This window comes from Pan troglodytes, chromosome 12 (genome assembly GCF_028858775.2).
Source record: "Pan troglodytes isolate AG18354 chromosome 12, NHGRI_mPanTro3-v2.0_pri, whole genome shotgun sequence".
NCBI classification, from domain to species: Eukaryota; Metazoa; Chordata; class Mammalia; order Primates; family Hominidae; genus Pan; species Pan troglodytes.
Window position 1 is genome coordinate 13,981,605 of NC_072410.2, and position 21,792 is coordinate 14,003,396.

General features: G+C 39.1%; 1 protein-coding gene across 11 annotated transcripts in view; it reads right to left on the bottom strand.

Annotated features, from left to right (window-relative positions):
- Window positions 1-21,792, bottom strand: part of ST6GAL2 (ST6 beta-galactoside alpha-2,6-sialyltransferase 2) — an 85,279-nt gene that overhangs the window by 8,277 nt on the left and 55,210 nt on the right. For 9 of the 11 annotated variants that reach the window (XM_009443039.5, XM_063788771.1, XM_009443035.5 and 6 more), the window contains 1 exon segment: window positions 19,888-20,062. In XM_009443039.5, the coding sequence (XP_009441314.1) occupies window positions 19,888-20,062 (175 nt within the window). 11 annotated transcript variants of the gene reach the window in all.

Sequence of the window (21,792 nt, forward strand, 5' to 3'; positions counted from 1 at the left end):
AAAAATTTTACCCTTGCTGCTAGTTAACCGTTATATCTTAAATCATGTTATCTGCTAAATATACAATATAGATTTTGTCATAGACTATGCAAATAGTTATGCTTTCAATATATGTAAATAGGTACACTTTTAGTATTTTCTTATATAAGTACTCTATATTTAAAAAGAACTTCTTCAGCTTCAGAAATAGAGGGATTTGTCAGTTAGCTCATGGCAGTCCAAATTGAAAGCCAATAGATCCTATGAGAGTGGGTGTTTGTCCTGAGTTTTCTGCACAGTTCTTCCTGATCTTTGCCTATCAGATAGAGATATAGCAACAATGATTTCTCCATCTTGTTTTGTAGTCTCATGAATTGGTGGCTCCCTGAAACTATGAACCATGGCTTGGAGCATCCTAAAATTAAAGTAACAGTAGAGTCTACCCTGAGTGTTTAGGCGGCAGCCAGCTGCAGCCACTGATACGGAATTGGTATGGAGGAATCTTCAAAAAAAAAGGAAAAAAATAATTTAAAACTCACTGTGGAGTAGGGCGTGCAGTGGCTCACGCCTGTAATCCCAGTACTTTGGGAGGTCAAGGCAGGTGGATCACTCAAACCCAGGAGTTTGGGACCAGCCTGGACAACATGGTGAAACCCCGTCTCTACAAAAATATATAAAATATCAGCCAGGCATGGTGGCTCGTGCCTGTGGTCGCAGCTACTCAAGAGGCTGAGGTGGCAGGATCACCTTAGCCCAGAGGTTGAGGCTGCAGTGAGCCATGATTGTGCCACTGCACTCCAGCCTGAGCGACAGAGTGGCATCCTGTCAAAATAAATAAATAAATAAATAAAACTAGTAATAATAAAACTGTGTAATGTGAAAGGTAGACAAGGAGATTTATGGTGCCAAAGACGTAGAATATTCTTTAACATTTTAACTTTTTTTTCAGGCAGCATGATCAATTCATTTAGCATATGCATAGTCTTTTAATTTTCTTTAAGGCTGTTGTTATACATAAATTTGAGTTTAGATTCAGACTCTGTCATATAATAAATAGTGAAAATTATTAGTATTAAATTACATATCAATTTTCCTAAGAGTTAATAATAGTACTTAGCAATACACAAACACCTGAAGAATAAATTTCTTCATACTTTGCAAAAGAGAACTAGGTAGATGTCAATGTTTGGACATACATAACAATAGCTCTTACATGGTTCAGAATGGGGTATGTGGGGAGTAGATACTGCAGGCAGACAGGACGGGGACAGGATTAGGGAAGAATAGAGTCTTTAAGTGCTGTTTGAGGCCTCCTCAATTAAATTCAACATCTGTGAAGCTGACCACAGTACTAATCATTGGCAATTTAGAGCACCTTTCTTTAAAAAGGTAACGAAATTAAATAAAACTAAAGATTTCACCTTTAAATTTAAAGACAGTAGAACGCCCATGACCATTCTTAGGATGGCTTGAAGAAAGTATCCTAAACGTCATACTGAGAAAAATGTTTATGAACTACCACCAGATCTCTTCTGCAATGCCCCAATGCTGAGCCTTGTCATTCACAAATGACTACCAACAGCACACAGCTCTCAAATGAACTCTGAGTCACCACCATTAAGGTCTTGTGTCAGTTCCCAACACACCCCTAGGTTCAATGATTCAATAGGAAGACCCAGAATCTAGCATAGGGTTTTACTCACGATGATGATTTATACAAAATGATACGAAGCAAAATCACCACAAGGAAGAAGTATACAGGGTAAGAAGTCCAGGGGAACCAGGTGCGAGCTTCAAGAATCCACTCCCAGGGAGTGGCACAGGGACTGAATTCCCCCAGCAATGAGTGGTGACCACTGCTACGAATTGAATGTGTCCATCCCCACTCACAGGTTGAGATCCTTCCTAATCCTTAATGTGATGGTATTAGGAAGTGAGGCCTTGGGAAGTGATTAGGTCACGTGAGTGGAGCCCTCGTGAATGGGATTAGCGCCTTTGTAAGAAGAGATGTTGTGGAGATGATTTCTCTCTGCAGCAACACCATGTGTGGAACCAGCAAGAAGGCTCTGTCTCTGAATCAGGAAGAGGAGCCAAACTGACCAGCGCCTGCTCTCTAACGTCTCACCTCCAGAACCATGAGAGAGAAATTTCTGTTGTTTAAGACACCCAGTCTATGGTATTTGTTATAGCAGCCAGAAATAATGGAGACAACAACACAAATGAAATTTTGCCAACCAGGGAAGCTTTTGAGAGACTGAGTCCTCAGTGTTTCTATTTGAAACTGGTCATGTCAGTAGTCTCTGCCTGGCATGTACTAAAATTCCAGACTCTCGGAAGGAAAGCAAGTATCCAGCATAAACCACATTTCTTGCATAAACAGTACACACATAGTGAACCACGCTTATCAGTTAGAGGGGTGGGAACCTTCCCAAAAAATCCAAGTTCCCAGACATCAGCCAAGGGCCAGTCTTATAAGCAGGCCTTCCTGAGGATAAGCAGTCAAGCTGGCGGTGTTGTCTTTTCTGCCCGGATACCATATATGCACAAATTCAAAGTATCACATTACTTTGTAATCATTTCCCCATGCCAGACTGATGTGGGGAATTCACATCTGGTTATGCTAAAAATGTTATTGATTCTTTTTTTATTTCCTCTCTTATGTCTGCTCAGGACTACATAAAATGCAAGAAGAATACAAATCATCTAATAACATGCAATTCAGTAAAGGACAGCTTTTAAAAAGCATTTAAGAAACTTTTATGTTAAGTAATTTTGTTTAAGAACTACAAAAAATTAACAACTTTAATCACTAATGAAAGTTTTACTGCTTTCAACATGAGGCTGGACTTTTTGATAGGCAGATCAAGATTTAGACACGTTTTAATGTATTTTTTCAAGCCAATCAAATGGGTATGGGGCCAGCTGTTTTGAATCTTTAAACAGTATGAATGTTAAGTTTCTTATATGGCCAGTTTCTTTTTTTGAGACGGAGTCTCGCTCTGTCGTCCAGGCTGGAGTGCAGTGGCGTGATCTCGGCGTGAATCACTGCAAGCTCTGATATGGCCAATTTTTACAAATGAGTCTATATGAGGGATTCATTTGAAGAAAATAAGTATTAGTATTTTCTAGGCAATTGTGACTCAAGAGGCATTCATTTGCTGAACTGTATGCTTTTAAACATCATATAATGCAAGATAATTATCAAACCATTTAAAAAGCATTTCTACTGGTTTTGATAAAATGTCATGTTATATGATTCAGCATAATAAGCAGAATGGGCACTTATTTATTTGCTCCAAAACCTGAATAAAAGGCAAACTTTAACACATGTTCAGATTATCACAAATTCTAGATGACTGAGGTTTCCTTTATACATCTTTAATTGGCATATATAGATATATTTGATGTGTTATCAGAGTCTAGTATAATCATTTAGCACTTAGCTTAATTGTGGTTATGCCAAAACTATCTTGTTTTCCACTTGGCAGAATATTTAAAATAACATCCCAAATCATTGAGAAAAACAAAATTTTCTCCTTGATGAAAATAGCCTTTCATTAAATAGCAAAATGAGCTCTGGATATAAAACAGAACATAATACAAGTAACAGGAAAACTACCAGTTTAAATCAATTCTAATAAACACTGGAATATAACTCACACATGAAGTAAATTAGCAGTTTCTAAGAGTCACCAATAGAACACTGCAGAACACTTTTCCGAATGAGGGGTGAGGGTGAAAGGCTAAGTGTATTAAATATGCCAGACTAACAGAACTCTAGCAGCTGTTTTGTGGTTTCTCCTTAAATTCAATCATAAAATGGAAAATAATGACAGCTACACTTGAGATTCTTAAAGAGATAAAAGTGACTTTTTAAGTGGTAGTTCTAGAAAATATTTGTAACTAAAAGATGGTTTGGAAATTTGAACCTGATGTAATTTAAGAAGACTCTACCACCCTAAACAAAATAGTATAATGCAAGAATAATACTGGAAGGTCAATTTTTAGCTCATTTACACTGCATTATTTGTTGTTATCACACACTCAGGATTCATTATTTACAGGAAAATACAAAAAGTTGTTCCTAACCAACAAAACTGTGACACATTTGACACGATCCTAAATATAGATGTTAAGTAGCTTATTATTTTGTGTTAATGTTCTGAGTTTGGGTGACACATTAAAAAATGAGATTCCAAAAGCCAATATAAAATGGAAAAGAAAGAAGTTATGACGTGTTTTTAAGCCTATTATTCTTGTGCATCTATAAATTGGCCTGAAATTACAGTGTTTGCACCTGTAAACTTCAGAAATATTAGTTACAATATTACGAGTAGTGGTTGCGTTCAAAAAAAAAAAAAGGCAAGGTGGGGGTGTTGCTGGCTTCTGCAATAAAAAGAATTGGCAATTGTACCTTAAAAAGGAGTTCCACGTGTGTGTGTATGTTGGGCGGAGGCCCTGGCTACAAGGTCTGTCTGCCTGTTAACACTCAGGCTGGGAGCCGGGGTGGGTGAGGCTGGTGCCTACTGGTGTGCCTGGATGCCCTACTGCGTGCAGGTGGCAAACCCATCCAGCTGTGCATGAAGACCCCAGGTGAGATCACTCACCTATAAAAATATGTCATTACGTGGGCAAAATAGAAGCTACAGGACTCCAAGTAAATTATTCCTTATCCTCAGTCAGGCACAGTCAAAATGACTTCATTGCACTGAATAACAAGATAAAATCTCTAGTATCTGACTAGGGATGAAAGAGAGAAATGCTCTTCATATGTGAACAAGTAGCTCCCAATGGGCTGAGTGTGAGGAAGCTAATGAGATGGAGAAGTTGTTCCAAAGAAACGAGTCCTTATGGATCATCTAAATTACCCTGATTCATGTTACATCTTTTTAGTTTTAAAAATACATGTGCAGTCCAATAATAGGTGTATGAATTCCTTTATTGCTTCTCTAGAGAAGGAGATAGTACATGTAACACAATCCAATATATCTACTAGTGTACTTTCTTCTGTGAACCCAGAGGACAAATATGGAGTCTAATTAGAAACTCAACTACATAATTCTTGGGAAAGCAATATATCAGCTCTTATCAATAATCACCAGAATGCCATACCCTTTGCACTGGCACTAATACTCCTGGGAATTTATCTTAAGGAAATAGTTTAAAGAAAAGTCTATATAGTCACTTACTGCACATAATTTGTATGAGTACATACATAGAGTAATGACTTGTCAACATAATTGTTTGATAATATCAAGTACTCTGAAACAAGCAGAATATCAACAACTAAACAAAGGCATATATTATGATACACCTGTTTGATGTAATTATATGATCTCTGTAATAGCAAGGAAAACAAAAGTCTATTTTCACCTTGATTATAGGTCTTAATGAAAGAACAGTCCTTTTCTGTTTGGGAAAGAGTCTTATTTGACCTAGCATACATTTTCAGATGACACGCATTACAATAACAGCAAATAGTAAACATTAGTTATTGTGTTTAGGCACATGATAATTCAAAGCTAAAGGTACTATCAGTAACTTCATTTTACAGATGAAGGAACTGGGGTTTGGAGATGCTAAGTAACTTGTTCAAGGTCATATAGCTACTCAGTGGTAGGGCCAAGACTTGATTCTGGTCTCTGTAGAATCTAAGGTCTTAGCCACAGTGCACACATAAAGTGACAGGCCAGGAGGGTGGCCACCCTTCTACATATGAGACCAGTTAAATCAAAGGTGAGAGTCTATAAGATGACATCAATCACAGCCTCCCATTCATTCATTTGTTTTTTCAATCAGGGAACACCATGCACTGTGCTTGCTGCTTCACAGTGAGGGGGCCGTGTTCATTACAACAGTGTTAAAATCTGGATGTGCTCAAGATTTGGAAGGGTATACACTAAAATAAAGTCAGGATGGCAGTACCAGAAAGGGAGGTAGAGTTATTTGGTGTTTTTAAAATTGTATAAACATTTAGTTATATTACTATTTTGCTTCTTTTTATAAGGACTGCAAAGTTCTAGGAGATTATCCCAAAAGTTGCAAAGAAAAACTAATAAAGTAAGGCAGAGTCATTCTCTTCCTTAAGGTTTGGTGAAAGCTTTGGACACATACTTATGTGAGGATAAATAGTAATTCTAAACCTCCTCAGCCTTACATATGTTAATAAAATGGGATTTGTTAAAAAGCTAGTCAGGCTTTTACTGAATTCCAAGAAATAATCTTGATACTAAAAGTCAAAACATATTTGCAAAGTTATGGTTTAAATGTTTTGAAAAATAATTATCAATAATTGATATGCAACTTTGAGTCAGGTTTCCATGATTAATTGCAGTAAATAGTCAACTCTAATAATGATTCTTGAGAATATTTTGTGAGGTGGAGTTGCTCAGTAATAACAAAAACCTGATGTTAAAAACACAGAAAACAAGATTTAAAAATATTAATTTAGAAATTTGAGAGGGCTAACTTCAGTACACATTAGTTTTAAAACCTTAATAAGGATATAGGGAGGCAGAGCAAGATGGCCAAATAGAAGCCTCCACCAATTAATTGTCCTGCCAGCAGGAACACCAAAGTCAACAACTATCCACACAAAAAAAGCATCTTTGTAAGAACCAAAAACCAGGCGAGTGATCACAGTACCTGGTTTTAATTTTCTATCACTGAAAGGAGCACTGAAGAGAGTCGGAAACTCAGTCTTACCTTGCCAACACCGTGCCTCCTCCATCCCCCAGCAGGGAGGAGAATCTGTGCACTTGTGGGGAGGGAAAGTGCAGTGACTGGGAGACTTTGCAATGGAACTCGGGGCTGCCCTGTTACAGCAGAAAGCAACACCGGGCAGAACTCAGCCAGAACCTATGGAAGGAGCATTTAGACCAGCCCTGGCCAAAGGCAAATCATCCATCCCAGTGGTCACAACCTGAGTTCTGGCAAGCCTCGCCACCAGGGGCTGAAGTGCTCCTGTGTCCTAAATAAACATCAATGGCAGTCTAGGCCACAAGGACTTCCATTCCTGGGCATGTGCTAGTGCTGTACTGGGCTCAGAGCCAGTGGACTTGGAGGCATGTGACCTGGCGAGACACAAGCTAGGGCAGCCAAGGGAGTGCTTGCACCACTCTTCCCCCAATTCCAGGCAGCACAGGCTGCAGCTCTGGAAGAGACTCCTTCCTTCCTTGTCAGGAGAGGAGAGAGAAGAGTAAAGAGAACTTTGTCTTGCAACTTGGATACCAGCTCAGCCACAGTAGGATAGGGCACCAGATAGAGTCCTGAGGCCCCCATTCCAGGCCCTAGCTCCTGGCTGACATTTCTAGACACATCTGAGCCAGAAGGGAACCTGCTTCATGGAGAGAAGGACTCAGTCCTGGCAGGATCCATCATCTGCTGACTAAAGAGCTGCTGGGTCTTGAATAATTAGCAGTGGTACTCAGGCAGTACTCACTGTGGGCCTTGGGTGAGACTCAGAGCCATGTTGGCTTCAGGTGACACTCAGCATTTTCCCAGTGGTGGTGGCTACAGGGAGGGACTCCCGCTTGAAAAAAGGAAAAGGAGGAGTAAAGGGCACTTTGTCTTGCAGCAAAGGTACCAGCTTGGGCAAAGTGGGTTAGAGTACCAAGCAGGCTCCTGGGGTGCCAGATTCCAGGCGTTGGCTCTCACACAGCACTTCTTGACCTGCCCTGGGCCAGAGGGGAGCCCCCTGCCTTGAAAGGAGAATCCCAGGTCTGGTAGCATTTACCATAAGCTGACTGAAGAGTCCTTGGGCCTTAAATGTACATTGGTGGAAGCCAGGCAATACTCACTGTGAGCCTGGGCTAGTAGTGGCCATGGGAGACACCCCTCTGCTGTGAAAAGGGGAAAGAACAGTGGGGAGGACTCTGTCTTGTGCCTTGGGTGCCAGGTCAGCTGCACTAAATACAATACCAGGTAGAATCCTAAGTTTCCGACTCTAGGCCCTGGCTCCCAGATGGCATCTCAAGACCCACCTGGGGCCAGGGGGAACTCACTAGCCTGAAGGGAAGGACACAAGCTGGCTGGCTTCATCATTTGCTGATTGTAGAGCCCTAGGACATTGAGTGAACATAGGCAGTAGCCAGGCAGTGGTTACCATGGTCCTTAGGTGAGAGCCAGTGCTATGCTGGCTTCAAAACTTATCCAGTACAGTCCCAGTGATGGTGGTCACAGAGGTGCTTTTGTCCCCCCTTCCCCACTCTAGGCAGCTCAGCACAGAGGGAAAGACTCTGTTTGTTTGAGAGAAAGTGAGGGAAGAGAACAAGTCTCTGACTGGCAATCCAGAGAATTCATCTGGATCTTATCCAAGACCACCAAGGCAGTACCTCTACAAGTCTGCAAGGGCCACAGTGTTACTGGGCTTGGGGTGCCCCTTAATGCAGATACAGCTGAAGTGACCAAAAACTTAGATCATAATACCATACTCAACTCCTTTCAAAAACCTAGAAAGCCTTCTCAAAAAGGTTAGATACAAACAAGCCCAGACTGTGAAGACTACAATAATACCTAACACTTGAATGCCCAGACACCAGAAAACATCCACAAGCCTCAAAACCATCCAGGAAAATGACCTCATCAAACAAATTAAATAGGGCACCAGTGTCCAATCCCACAGAGACAGAGATATGTGACCTTTGAACAGAAAATTCAAAATAGCTGTTTTGAAGAAACTCAGTGAAATTCAAGATAACAGAAAGAAGAAATTCAGAATCCTATCAGATAAATTTAACAAAGAGATTGAAATAATTAAATACAATCAGGCAGAAATTCCAGAGTTGAAAAATGCAATTGACATACCAAGGAATGCATCAGGGTCTCTTAATAGCAAAATTATTCAAGCAGAAGAAAGAATTCGTGAGCTTGAAGACAAGCTATTTGAAAATATATAGTCAGAAGGGACAAAAGTAAAAAGAATAAGAAAGAATAAAGTACACCTGCAGGATCTAGAAAATAGCCTCAAAAGGACAAACCTAAGAGCTATTTGTCTTAAAGAGGAGGTAGAGCAAGATATAGGGGTAGAAGGTTTATTCAAAGGGATAATAACAGAAAACTTCCAAAACCTAGAGAAATATACCAATATTCAAGTACAAGATTATAGAACACCAAGCAGATTTAACTTGAAAAAGAATACCTCAAGAAATTTAATAACCAAACTACCAAAGGTCAAGGATAAAGAAAGGACCCTAAAAGCAGCAAGAGAAAAAAAAAAACAAATATTAATAACATACAATGGAGCTCCAATATGTTTGGTAGCAGACTTCTCAGTGGAAGCCTTACAGGCCAGGAGAGAGTGGCATGACATATTTAAAGTGCAGAAGGAAAAACAAATACACTTTTATCCTAGAATACTATATCCAGCAAAAATATCCTTCAAACATAAAGGAGAAATAAAGACTTTCCAAGACACACAAAAACTGAGGGATTTCAACAAAACTGGATATATCCAACAAGAAATGATAAAGGGAATTCTTCAATCTGAAAGAAAAGAATGTTAATGAGCAATAAGAAATCTGAAGGTACCAAAGGTACTCACTATATTAAGTACATAGAATATTATAATAATTATAGCCTGTAAACTATTCATATCTTGAGTAGAAAGACTGAAAAATGATCAAACATAATAACTATAACAACTTTTCAAGACACAGACATTAAAAAAAGATATAAAGAGAAACAACAAAAACTTAAAAAGTGGGAGGATGACACAAATGTAGAATTTTTATTGGTTTTCTCTTTATTTATGCAATTGGTTTAAAATAATGAATTGAAGATATTATTTGCCAACCTCATGGTAACCTCAAATTGAAAAACACACAACAGGTACACAAAAAGTAAAAAGCAAGAAATTAAAATACCACCAGAGAAAATCACTTTCACTAAAAGGAAGACAAGAAGGAAGGAAAGAAGAAAGAGGAGACTGCAAAAGAATCAGAAAACTACAAAATGGCAGGAGTAAGTCCTTACTTATCAATAGTAACACTGAATGTAAATGGACTAAACTCTCCAGTCAAAAGACACAGAGTGGCTGAATGGATAACAAAACAAGACCCAATGATCTATTGCCTACAAGAAACACACTTCACCAATAAAGAGACACATAGACTGAAAATAAGGAGATAGAAAAAGACATTCCATGCTAATGGAACCCACCTCCCAACTAAAAGCAGGGGTAGCTACACTTGTATCAGATAAAATAGACTTCCAGCCAAAAACCTATAAAAAAAAGACAAAGTAGGTCATTATATAATGATAAAGGGGTCAATTTAGCAAGAAGATATAGCAATTGTAAATATATTTTGGACCCAACACTGGAGAACTCAGATCCATAAAGCAAATATTACTAGAGCTAAAGAGAGAGCTAGACCCCAAAATAATAAAGGCTGGAGACTTTAACACCCCACTTTCAGCATTGGACAGGTCATACAGACAGAAAATCAACAAAGAAACATTAGACTTAATCTGTATCACAGACCAAATGGACCTATAATTATTTACAAAACATTTCATCCAATGGCTGCAGAATACACATTCTTTTCCTCAGCACCTGGATCATTCTCAAGGGTAGACCATATGTTAGGCCACAAAACAAGTCTTAAAAAATTTGAAAAAACTGAAATTGTATCAAGTGTCTTCTCTGACCACCATGGAATAAAACTAGAATTAACAAGAGGAATTTTGGAATTAAAAAGACGAATTTTGGAAACTATATAAACACGTGAAAATAAAATGATATGTTCCTGAATGACCAGTGGTCCAGTGAAAAAATTTAGAAAAAAAATTTAAAAGTTCCTTGAAACAAATGATAATGAAAACACAACATACCAAAACCTATGAGATAAAGCAAAAGTAGTACCAAGAGGAAAGTTTATAGCTATAAGCATCTACATAAAAAAGTAGAACAACTTCAAGTAAACAACCAAATGATGTATCTTTAAAAAGCAGAAAAGCAAGAGCAAACCAAAACCAAAATTAGTAGAAGAAACAATAGAGATCAAGCAAAATAAATGAAATTGAAATGAAGAAAATGATAGAAAGGTCAATGGAACATAAAGTTGGCTTTTTGAAAAGATAAACAAAATTGAAAAATATTTAGCCAGATAAAGATAAAAAGAAAGAAGACTCAGATAAATAAAGTTAGAGATGAAAAAGGAGACATAATACAACTGATGTCACAAAAATCCAAAGGGTGATTAGAGGCTACTATGAGCGACTGTAATAGTATATATTAAATTGTATATATATTAATAGTATATAATAAATTGGAAAACCTAGAAAAAATTAATACATTCCTAGACACATACAATCTAGTAAGATTGAGTTATAAAGAAATCCAAAACCTGAACAGACCAGTAACAATTAATGAGATCAAAACTGTAATAAAGTTTCCCAGCAAAGAAAAGTCCAGGATTCAACGGCTTTACTGCTGAATTTTACCAAACATTTAAAGAAGAACTAATACCAATCTTACTCAAACCATTCTGAAAAATAAAGGAGGAGGGAATACTTCCAACCTCATTCTACAAGCCGTCCTGATACCAAAACCAGACAAAGACACATCAAAAAAGAAAACTACGGGCCAATATCTTTGATGAATATTGATTTTAAAAAATCCTCAATAAAATACTAGTAAATTGAATTCAATGACACATTAAAAAACCATTCATCACAACCAAGTGGGATTTATCCCTGGGATGCAACGATGGTTCAACATATGCAAATCAATCAATGTGATACATTAACAAAATGAAGGACAAAAAACATATAGTCATTTCAACCGATGCTGAAAAAGCATTTGATAAAATTCAACATCATTTCATGATAAAAACCTTCAAAATAGTGGGAATAAAAGGAACATAATTCAACACAATAAAAGCCATATATGACAGACCCATAGCTAGTTTCATACTGAATGGAGAAAAATTGAAAACTTTTCCTCTAAGATCTGGAATATGGCAAGGATGCCCACTTTCATCAGTGTTATTCAACATAGCACTGAAAGTCCTAGCTAGAGCAATCAGAGAAGAGAAAGAAGTAAAGGGCATCTAAATTCGAATGGAAGCAGTCAAATGATCCTTGTTTGCAGACAACATGATCTTACATTTGAAAAAACCTAAAGACTCCACCAAAAAACTATTAGAACTGATAAACATTCAGTAAAGTTGCAGGATACAAAATCAACATACAAAAATCAGTAGCATTTCTATATGCCAACAATGAACAATCTGAAAAAGAAATCAAGAAGGTAATCCCATTTACAGTAACTACAAATAAAATACATGGGAATTAACCATAGAAGTGAAAGATCTCTATAATGAAAATTATAAAACATCCATGAAAGAAGTTGAAGAGGCCACAAAAATATGGAAATATATTCCATGTTCATGGATTGGAAGAATCAATACTGTTCAAATGTCCATACTACTCAAAGCAATCCACAGATTAAATACAATCCCTATCAAAATACCAATGACATTCTTCACAGAAACATTAAAAAAACTTAAAATTTATATGTAATCACAAAAGACCCATTCAATAGAATGACCCAGAGTAGCCAAAACTATCTTGAGTGAAAAGAACAAAACTAGGGAAATCACATGACCTGACTTCAAACTATACTAGGTTGGTACAAAAGTAATTGTGGTTTTTGCCATTTTTGCCATGCAGTTTCTCCATTAATAAGAATCTTATTAATATTGAAGTAAGCTTGTAATGAAAGCATAGTTTAATTTCATATTAAAATGTATTTATATTATGTCAATAATGTAATTGTTTGCATGTTTTAGAATTCATTTATTGTAAGGAAAACAGAATCATTGTTATCTTTGATAAATTTTCTATGTACGTAAGTTGCAAACTTCTGAAATCAGGTGTTTTTCCAACAATAAAATGACTTTTGGTGAAGAGGTTCTTAGAGTTTGCTTTCTTCAATGCTAGGTCAATGTGTTCTTCACATTTTGAAACTTATTGTTCTTTCTCTTGAAGTGGAAAAGGAAGCCCTGTTATTTTCAGATAAAACAGGAAGAATTTATTTGGTTGCAAACTAAGTATTTCTGTCCAAATCTGATTTCACTAGGAAATCTGATTTTCTTCTCCATAGGAAATAATGCACAGATCTTACAGCACCAAAGAAAAAGCTCAGCCGTGCCTATGGGGTACTAGATCATGACAATTCTGATGTCACAATATCTCCAGGCCTACTAACCAAGAAACATTCAGACTGGTGCACTGAACAGAAGTTGTTTCTATACTCCTTTTCCCTTTAACATTTATTGCTTTCCTTTTCCCAGCAGAAAACACACATGTGTGTGTGCGCGCGGCACACACACACACACAGAGAGAGAGAGAGAGATTTCCTAATCCAATAAGGCAAGAACACATGATGTATGAGCCATCAAAGAGACTACTGGTACTGGGCTAGGGGTTGCTAATGAAAGTGCAAAAAGTATGTTATGCTTTTTGAGAGGGAGGTGTTGGCTGAATGTCTTATTCCATTTGGGCTGCTGTTCCAAAATGCAATAAACTGGGTGGCTTATAAATGACAAGAATTTATTTCTCATAGTTTTAGGGGCCTGAAATTCCCAGAACAATATGCAGCGGATTCAATGTCTCGTGAGGACCCACTTACTGGTTCATTGATGGCCATCTTTCTGCTGTGTCTTCACACAGTGGAAGAAGAGGCAAATGAGCTGTCTGGGGTCTCTTTTATAAGGGCACTAATCCTGTCCATGAGGGCAGCTCCACCTTCATGACCTAATCACCTCCCAATGGTCCCACCTCCTAATATCATCACCTTGAGGGTTAGAATTTCAACATATAAATTTTACAGGGAGAAACATTCAAGTCGACCACACCAAATTGCATCTGCCCAAATGTTAGTGAGAGAATGCCTTCCTGCAATCAATGACAGTTGGAACTTTGCTTGCTTTTTGCAAACTTATACCCCACTAATCAGTATATTCAAGAATCTGGGTCCCCACTTGATAGGAACAAACACAAATGCACTTTTAAGAAAAGGATTTACAGTTCACATTGTAATGTATGTCATTTCACAAGAAGTTTTAAGGACAAAAACTGAGTTCATTAGTAAAGCAAGTAAATTTTATAGTTATGTCTTCCAAAGAAACAAAAAGAATAATTGTATTTGTAGTTAAAACATCCAATAATGCTGGAATAGGCCAGGCAAGGTGACTCATGCCTGTAATCCCAGCACTTTGGGAGGCCAAGGTAGGCGGATCACGAGGTCAGGAGATCGAGACCATCCTGGCTAACATGGTGAAACCCCGTCTCTACTAAGAATACAAAAAATTAGCTGGGCACGGTGGCACGCGCCTGTAGTCCCAGCCACTTGGGGGACTGAGGCAGGAGAATTGCTTGAACCCAGGAGGCAGAGGTTGCAGTGAGCCGAGAAGGCTCCACTGCACTCCAGCCTGGATGACAGAGCGAGAGTCCGTCTCAAAACAAACAAACAAACAAACAGAAACATCGATACTGCTGGAATATAGGATTTAATGTTATGGAATTTCAAAAGATGAAAATATATAAAAATGTTATATTTTTAGTAATACATTACATTGTTTTAACTAAATACAAATAAAAATAATTATCCCACTTGGGATTAAAGATTGCAATAAGTACATGATTAGTAGTTATTCAAGATTCCTGTGTCCTCCTACTGAGCCAAATGCATATCACCTTGCTGGTACCTCCATCAGTACGGAGCCTGTGGACTAGACTTCTAAAGTTCTTAAGATTCCAAAAAGCTGAAAGAATGGTTCTCAAAGCGTGGCCCCGGGACCAACAGTGTCAGTATCACTTGAGAACTTGTTCCAAATGCAAATTCTCACAACCTCCGGCAACTCAAAAACACTAGGGGTGGGCCCGGTAATCTGGTTTACAAAACTGTGACAGCCACCCTCCAAACTGACTCCATAATGATTCGTGCCTGCTATTCATGCCTTTGTATAGTTTCCTCCCATAACAATGGTGCTGACTTGTGTATAACAAAGATAATGTAGCAGATGTGTTAGCTTATGACATCATAAAAACATTGGGCCTTCCTCCTTGCTCTTTCTCAGATCCCCTGTTCTCTGGAAGCCAGCTGCCATGTTGTGAGGATGCCCAAGCAGTGCTATGGAGAGAGGTTCATGCAGTAAGGAACTGAGGCCTCTTGTGTTCAGCTATGCAAGTGAGTGATCTTGGGAACACATTATCCAGCCTGAATCCAGATAGTTTCATTGTAACCTTATGAGACACTATGAGCCAGAATCATCCAACCAATCTTCTCCCAGATTACTGACCCATGGAAATTGTGTGAGAGAATAAATGCTTATTAATCTTTTTAGTATCTAACTTTTGCTTTGCAGCAATGGTTTACTAGAAAACAAACCTTTTGTGTGATTCTGACACATGCTAAATTTTGAAAAACATTGAGCTAAAACATTCATTCATTCACCAAGTAATTATTATTTGTATCTGCTATGTACCAGGCTAACAGCAGAAATACAATGATGAGCAAAACAGACACCGACCATTCCTTGATGCATCCTTTTCTTTTCCTTCGTTGGACTTATCATACTTTATCATGATTTTATTTATGTCTGTCCTGCAAATTTTGGGTGGGCAGGACCCTTGTCTGGTTTCTTCACCACCAGGTTTCTGGGGTCCAGTCCTGTGTCTGGCACACAGGAAGTGGGCAATTAATATCCACTTGACAGTGACCCTTACCTTCCTTGTTCACCACCTTTCGCCTATGTGAAGGATTCAGGCCCCAGTAACAAGGCCTTGAATTGCACTAATAGCACTACATTTAAGGGGCTCAGTAACTTCTCCCTGGGAATCTAACTGCCGCTGGATAATCTCCATACAAAGAAATGTCTTTCGTGTTCAAAAGAGTCAACTTTTAGAGTCTCTCTATTTCAAACACGCAGATTCCTAAGCGTGTTTAAAGAAAATGTATGCAGTGGTTGTGTTAGCCTGTTAAATGTATGCAGTGGATGTGTTAGTCTGTTCTTGCACTGCTATAATAAAATACCTGAGACTGCGTAAATTATAAAGGAAAGAGATTTAATTGGCTCATAGTTCTGCAAGCTGTACAGGAAGCACAGCACTGGCATCTGCTTCTGAGGATGCCTCAGGAAGCTTTTACTCATGGTGGAAGGCAAAGTCAGAGTTGGCACTTCACATGTTGAAAGCAGGGGCAAGAGACAGAGTGGGCGGGAGGTGGTGCCACATGCTCTCAAATAACCAAATCTGTAGTCCCAGCTACTTGGGAGGCTGAGGCAGGAGAATTGCTTGAACCTGGGAGGCAGAGGTTGCAGTGAGCTGAGATCGTGCCACTGCACTCCAGCCTGGGTGACACAGCGAGACTCCGTCTCAAAAAAAAAAAAAAAAAAATCAGAAAACAACCAAATCTCACAAGAACTCACTATCATGAAGATAGCCCCAAGCCATGAAGGATCTGTCCCCATGATCCAAACACCTCCCACCAGGCCCAGGTGAATTGGGAATTACAATTCAACATGAGATCTAGGTGGGGACAAATATCCAAACTATGTCAGAGGGTTTAGAAATATAAGTAATTGCATGGGAGACTATAAGGATGAACATATCAGTAAAGGTTTCAGCCAAAAATATTGGAAAACAAAAGCACTATGAAGCCAACCATGTGTGCAGCTATGTGTATATACATGTATCTAATGAGCATATCAGTATAGGAAGTGGGGCACACTGCTTCACCTCCAGTGCAGCCCTTTGTGGATCAGAACAACCGGAGGCCAGGGACACTGCCAGGGTGATCTTTTGCGATGGTGACCGTCCTGCTGACCGGTGTACCCAGGGCTGAAGATGGGACTGTGCAAACTGAAATGATCTAATCCCTTCTAACAGCTCTTCGATGAGTTCTTTCATTCAGGAGCTGATGTTAGAGGTTAGAGCACTTGGAAACAATGAGGTGCTGAGACAACAAGTCAATACTTTCTCAACATGACCTCAGAGCATGAAGGGGGCATTTGGAGAACACTTTTTGATAGCAGAAAAAAAACCAGTCATTGATTTTTAAAATTCTTACAGCAGACAGATTGAGATGTGGGTGACATCATTTTACTGCTATTTAAGCATGTTGGATAAATTATAAAAGAGATTCTGGCTCTCAGCCTATTTATGATCAAGATCAAAGAAGAGGGGCAAAGACTACTGCAGTCTTGTGAGTCATCAGAAGGTGCTGGAGTTTTTCTGAGCAGAACTCATCCAAGCTGTCTCCACTGCCCATCCTTGGTGAGGGTTCTCACATGCTTCACCATGACAAGGCACAAGGGCCACAAATAAATTTAACAACACCAGACCACATCTTCTGTTGCCTCTTCTATCCTTGCCCACCCCCAACCCTCACCCACAGAGCACAGCCTGCCCAGTGGGAACTGAGGGATTTCTTATCAACTTGCTGTTTTTCTTTCTTTTGTGACTAGCAAAACATAACAGTGCTGTCTACATAACTTTCTGGGACAATGGAATTGTTCTCTCTCTGCACTGTCCAATATGGCAGCCATCAGGAGCACACGGTGACTCAGAATTTGAGATTGGGCTAGTGAGATTGAGAAACAAAAGGTTTCCTCTTATTTAGTTTGACATAATTGAAACATAAGTATCCATATTGGTCAGTACAGTGTTAGAAAATAATAATGATTATTAGTATTTCCATTTCTCATCTGTGGATATTCAGGGTCAGAGGATTAACTAACTTGCCCAAGGTCAGAAAGCTAGGAAGCAGCAGAGGGGAATTCAAACTCAACCCACCCTGCACAACCTCAACTTCTTGCATCAAACTGCAGCCCCTTCTTCATGTCAAAGAAGGCTTAAAGATAATCTTCAGCTTCTGAAACTTTAAATTCTCAGTAAATAGCTTTAAAAGGAAGCTGGCTATATATGGCATGATTTCTTTTAACAAAAACAACATAGGAAAGTACTTTTTTCAGTTATGACTATCTAACTTGAATTTTTTAAACCCCATGTTGATAATAAGTGTATCTGACAGGCCCCTCTAACTGTGCTTTAAAACTTTTGCTCTAATCAAATATTAGCCACATGAATTCATGAGAGGGTGACAATATGAAAAAGACTTTATTAAACTTCTGTCACATCCTATTATGCTGTCTAGGCATTATTCTATCCCGTTTATCCTTTGCTGACAAACTATATTATACTTTCTTTCCTAAATCAACAAGATCCTATGAAACCACACAAAAGATAAAGAACTTAGGATTTCAAAAGAGTGATTTGGAAACAAAGAGTGTCAAAGGCATGAGTTTAAAAGGGAGAAAAAAAGCTGAGCTTAAGGAAAATAATATGCAGTCATATTGTATATTTGGTTTTTAAATTATATGTAAAATATTTCACATTATTACAATACCAAAACCCACTCTAAAATCTGCAAGCTTCAATTCAGGATACCTGTGTGTCCTGAATTCATAACCAAACCAGTGTTATCTCCACAAATCTTTCCTTTATTCATGGGGAACTACTGTGCAGCCCAAGAAAGGAAAAGAGGTGTAAATTCATTAAAATTGGGGAAGAGAACATTACAGTTCTTTAAAGACAAAACCAGTACCCTTTGGTTCATGTATAGGTTTTAATATTGCCAAAAGGGTCTAGGATATTCCTTAATATTACCCTACTCGGGTAATATCAAAGAAACAATGGGGTGATTAGCTAAAACACAGATAAAGAAATGGGGTAAAACCCAAAAACTCTGAGGATCAAAGCTAGACTGGAAAACAATGTAGGCCCAGTGTGATGCTCTTGTTATATAAAACCCATCTGTAGATGAAAGATGGCGTACTCTTCGGTTAAGAGAGCTAAATGAGGTACTGGAACTAGTCTCATCAAAGCCCGCACCTACTCATAATCTTGAAACACAACACGCTATCCTGTGGTCACAGATTCAGCTCCACAACCAAGCATGGCATAAGCTATGTGAACAGGCATGGGTGGTGGATTCACGATGCTGCACATTCCTGGACATGCCTCCCTCACTTCCCTCAAGAGGCGGGGGTCTATGTTTTGTCCCCTGGAATCAAGTGAGCCCTGCAGTGACTCTGGCCAATAGAATTGCACATGTGATGCTGTACCAGTCACTAGGTGTTGGCCTTAAGAAACTGGCAGTGGCAGAGAAGAATTCAAATTCTTGATTTTCTGTGTTTTCAAACATTCTCCCTAGGATCCATAAGCTGCCATTTAAGAAGTCTAATTACTTTGAGACCACCATGCAAGAGAGACTATGGGCAGGCACATGGTCAACTGTCCCAGCTGAGCTGGGCCTTTAGCCATCCCTGCAAAGGGACTGGATGGATGTGGGAGTGAAGTAATCCCACAAAGCAGCTGAATACACCAGATAACCCCCATGGATGCCATATAGAACAGAAAGAACTGCCCAGCCAGGCCTGTCCTGACCCATAAAACCATGAGAAAAATAAAACGGTTCTTGCTTTTACACTTTGGAATTTCAGAGTAGTCTGTTACACGAGTGTTTCTTTTTTCCTTAGTTAACCTACCTTCCCTCCAAAGCCACCTGTTAATGGCTCTTACCATACAGGTGGAACATGCCTAATCTGAATAACCGAAAGTTTAAATGCTCCAAAATCCAAAACTTTTTGTGTGCCTACATGGCACTCAAAGCAAAGGCTCATTGAAGCATTGTGGATTTTTGGATTAGAGATGCTCGATCGGTTAAATATCTGCAAATATTCTGAAATCTGAAAAAAAAAAATCCAAAATCAGAAACACTTCTGGTTCCAGGCATTTCAGATAAGGTATTCTCAACCTGTATAACACGACTGTATATTTGTTAAATATTAGATCTCATCCTGTCTGCCCCCCAATCATTCCAATTTTTAACATAACACCTACCAATGAAACCAGAAGACGGTGGGTTTGGTTGAATCTTCTCTTTAGTGTTCTCCTGGATAATATCCCAGAGCTGCCATATAAATTTAGGATGAAGAATGTAAAATGGCTGATTTGGGTTTCTCTGACGATGCTGAATATATGGAGTGAACAGGTTGTAATCCGGTTTTTTGTACCACTAAGGAAAAAAAATTCAATGCAGTCAAGTAGAAGGAACTAAACCGTGAAAGGAGACAGGGCATGGCTCATTGATTTGAGGCAGAGGGGCCAGGCTGGGGCTAGAGGATGGGGAAAGGTCATGACTCATGACATCTACAGACACTTCCTCATTGGGATGAGGGGACAAGAACAAAGACAGACCAGGGCGCTCGCCCTAGCAGATATAGTGCTTTGTGCTTAAGTAAAATGAGGAAAATGGACTAGATCACGGATCAGCATACTTCTTCCACAAAGGGCCAGATAATCAACACCTTGGGCTTTGCAGGCCATAGAGTCAGTCGTCTCTACTCAACGGTACCATCGTAGCACGGAAGCAGTCATGGACAATAAATACTGAATGGGCGTGCTGTGTTCTAATAAAACACTATTTATTAAAACAGGTGGTGGCTAGATTTCGCCCACGGGTATAGTTTGTTGACCCCTGGGGACTGGATCAGTGTATTTCAAATACGAGTTTTCCAAATTTCATCTACAGTGACAGAAATTGTATCGTTGCTGCTTGGGCCTGAGTTGGGGCTGGGAAGATTAACTAGGATTGATTAACAAAGGAACTTTCTAGGGTGATGGAAATATTCCAGTTTTTCATTGCGGTGGTAGATACATGAGTGTATAAATTTATCATTCATCAAAATGTACATTTATATTTGCTTACACCATGTATGTTATTGTATGAAAAATCAATAAAGATGTTTTCTAAAAAGGAAGTTTTCAGAAGCATCTCAGCTGTAACCATGACATGGATTTGGAGAGGGTAGGGAGAAGCTTAGCTCATCAAACTCCCTTTAAACAGACATCGGGGTATATAATGGGTATATATTAAGATCACAGGAAATATTCCACTAGTGAAATGGCATTGTCGCTTTAAAAGCTTTGAGAATGACTGGACCAGAGTATCTTTCATAAATGAAGCCCCAAACCATGTGGCACTGGCAAGGGAGCAAGAGGAATGGGGGGCCAGAGGGAGAGTCGCTCCTTTACCCTCCCTCCTCTTGGGGCCTCACATGGCAGCAAAGGCCTTACAGAAAGCGGCCTTGTCACTGGGATTTTAGCACTGCTGGGTGGCCAGCTCTGTGCCCTGGGCTGAGCTGCTTCTAACAGAGGAAGAAATAAGGTCCAATAGCTAGAAACTCTCAAGTCTGTTCACAAATAGCAAGAGAGCTGTGAGAGCTTAAAACCAGGGAACCTCAGGCTGGAAAGGAAGTTGAAAGGTTCAAACACCCATCTGATGCTTGATTCTCAGTGGAGGGTACATATGAGAATCAAAGAGCCCTCTCAAAAAATATACATTGAGGCTATATATATCCTCCATTTCTGGAGATGGGCCTCTGACAGATTTTGAAAAATACTCTCCAGGTGATTTTGACTTGCACTCCTGGTCAAGAATTGTAAGTAATCATATGAGGTAAATGTCCAGCCTCAGTCTCTAGGTCAACAGTGACCAAAATGCTCCTTCTCCAGGAGCCGCTTCTATCTTGGGAGGTTACCTCTCGCAGAAGCAAAGATCTTTCCCTGACACTCATCTTAAGAAGGTTGCATCCTCTCTGGTCTTGACCAAACAAGTCAAAGACACTCATTTACAGAACTGACAGCATCTCTTACTAGGCTAAATACTATCCATCTTTTCCAGCCCTCACTGAAAAACAAGCATGCTGGCTTTTCATGAAAGATTTCATCAAAAGTAGCTGGCTG